Genomic DNA, 2,500 nt, shown 5'->3' with positions numbered 1-2,500 from the left:
CTTGTGATTGTGATTGTTATAGTAGTCTTTCCTAATTATAGTAAAGTCAATATTTCCAATATTTCCCTGTGTGCTTGAATTATTATGTGCGTGCAAGAATCTTTCATGTGTGATATATTACTTTACCGCACTTATTGAAATCCAATTTTTTCTTGATTAGTTTCATAGTTTCTATTTGTTTATATTGGTAATTTTTGCAAAGCAGACAATCGTACAAGTTTACCTCACATTCTATGTAAATTAGAGATCGATCCATTGCATGAGAGGCTACATTCAACTGGTGGGAGACCCTGTGCTTGTTTCTGATCATTTCATTCATTTACTGTTCCCACTCTACATATGTTAATTCACAGGATTCTCCCTTGCGATGAATCTAGCAAGGCCAAGGACAGTACGATATGTGAATTATTGGTAATTAAATTAATTAATACCTTGGCTCCTCATGATCAATGGACCCAGCATTATATTTTGTTGTCACGACAGGACAGGAATAGATACGAATACCCTCTGCAGTCGCAAGCAGACTCGCTTAAATCCAAGGATGGTAAACTAAGCCCCAACGTTTTCCCCCACAGAGAGAGCGATGGCCATGATGCCCCAGGGAATGGCGGTCGCGCCATACACAGCGGGGCCACCTCCTGCGCCCATGGATGTAGAACACGGCTACCAACACATGCCGCCCATGCACCCGCAGCCCCACCCACAGTCTCACCCACAGCCCCATCACCAGCCGCAGACACAGCCGCAGTACCCACCAGTCATGCAAGCTCAGGCCCCCGCTCCTGTCGAAGAGGAGCAGAACATTGATCAGCTAATGGTCGGGTCGGAGCCGCCGTACGAGTGTAAAATCTGCGGGAAGGGTTTCGCTATCCCAGCGCGCCTCCAGCGGCACCACCGAGTTCACACGGGAGAAAAACCCTTTAAGTGAGTATCGCCCCTCGGTTGTCCCTCTTGCAGTATGAGTGACCAATATTAACTTAAGTGATTTCAGTATTAGTATAGTGACATCAATAGAATGCGACTGACTCATGGATAATACAGTAAATAGGACTCGCTCAAGCACATGCAGTTTGGTCTAAATTATATTGTTTGAGCAAAGCAACTGATTAAACAAGTAGTTAAGAGGAAAGATTTTAGAATATGTAGCTTGTCGTAAACATCCTTTGGTCGTGGAACTAAATAAATATTTTCTTCACTCAACAGGTGCGAATTCTGCGACAAGACGTTTAGTGTCAAGGAAAACCTGAACGTGCACCGCCGTATCCACACCAAGGAGCGCCCTTACAAGTGTAATATCTGTGATCGCGCCTTCGAGCACTCTGGCAAACTCCACCGCCATATGAGGACCCATACAGGGGAAAGGCCCCATAAGTGTGAGGTGAGTGGATGCGAGGATTCTCTTAACATTTCCGTGTCCAGTAATGCATAAAATGTTGGTTATAGTAAGCTGTGTTGGCAGTTGTCGGAAGCTTGTTTGTTTGATTTTCTTGTAGTTGTGTGTGTATCATATATTTAATGTATTGTTTTTCTTCATTCCAGGTTTGCGGAAAGACATTCGTGCAGTCTGGTCAGCTCGTGATCCACATGAGAGCCCACACTGGAGAGAAGCCATACACCTGTGAATACTGCCAGAAAGGTTTCACCTGCTCCAAGCAATTGAAGGTTCACATCCGTACCCACACAGGAGAAAAACCCTATGAATGCGACGTGTGCGGAAAAACCTTTGGCTACAACCACGTACTCAAGATGCACAAGATGTCTCATCTCGGTGAAAAGCTTTACAAATGTACTCTGTGTGAGGAATTCTTCTCCTCACGCAAGTCTCTGGACCGCCACATCCGTGACCACAGCCAAGAGCCCTGCTCAAGCCGAAAGCAGCAGCCCGCCAAGCAGGCCGAGCCTCGGCAGCAATGGCAAACATCATCTCCTGCAATGACTGCCACAGATTCCAGCTCCCATTCCTCCCCCACCAACTCCTCCCCCACCAACTCTTCCTCTCCAGCTTCAGTATCTTGGGATAGTGAGTCTGCGGAGCAACAGTTGCCGTTTCGTGAGTTTCGAAGACCATCGGAAGGGCCAGTCGCCAGCGGACCTGAAGTGTACACTTGTCCAGGATACGACAACATCGGCTCTCGATCTCCTGGGTACGTCAGCGATGACAGCGGTCGAGGAGCTAGCCCCGTCAGCGACACTCTCTCCCCACCTAGATCTCCAATCACTTCTGGACCTCCTCTAAATACCCAGCTGCCACAACCTCCTCATATCATTGATGCCCCGCCCATGGCGCCACGAACTCCCGAGGACTACAACATGTTCCTGCGGCGTCTCTACCCTTCCCTCGTAGTACCTAAGCCCGAGCCCTCGCGCTTCGACAACCAGCGAATGGCAGTCTTCACCACAGAAACGGGAGAGAGAGTTTCATGCCCTTATGATCTCCTGCTTGCACTGCAAGGAAACAAAAGCATGTATCTGGAACAAAGAATGGCTGAACAGGAAGCTC

The 2,500-nt window shown here is 47.8% G+C and overlaps 1 protein-coding gene across 1 annotated transcript in view; it reads left to right on the top strand.

The window, feature by feature from the left end:
* Positions 1-2,500, top strand: part of LOC113822590 (Krueppel homolog 1) — a 3,571-nt gene that overhangs the window by 424 nt on the left and 647 nt on the right. The window contains exons 2-4 of the mRNA XM_027375117.2: positions 576-924; positions 1,204-1,378; positions 1,540-2,500. The exon at positions 1,540-2,500 is cut by the window's right edge and continues 647 nt beyond it. Of these exons, the coding sequence (XP_027230918.2) occupies positions 584-924; positions 1,204-1,378; positions 1,540-2,500 (1,477 nt within the window). The 5' untranslated portion in view covers positions 576-583. The remainder of the gene's footprint in view (positions 1-575; positions 925-1,203; positions 1,379-1,539) is intronic.

Source organism: Penaeus vannamei, chromosome 39 (assembly GCF_042767895.1).
Source record: "Penaeus vannamei isolate JL-2024 chromosome 39, ASM4276789v1, whole genome shotgun sequence".
Taxonomy (NCBI): domain Eukaryota; kingdom Metazoa; phylum Arthropoda; class Malacostraca; order Decapoda; family Penaeidae; genus Penaeus; species Penaeus vannamei.
Note: the sequence above shows the minus strand (reverse complement) of the source record. Positions and strands in the feature narration are given on the sequence as shown.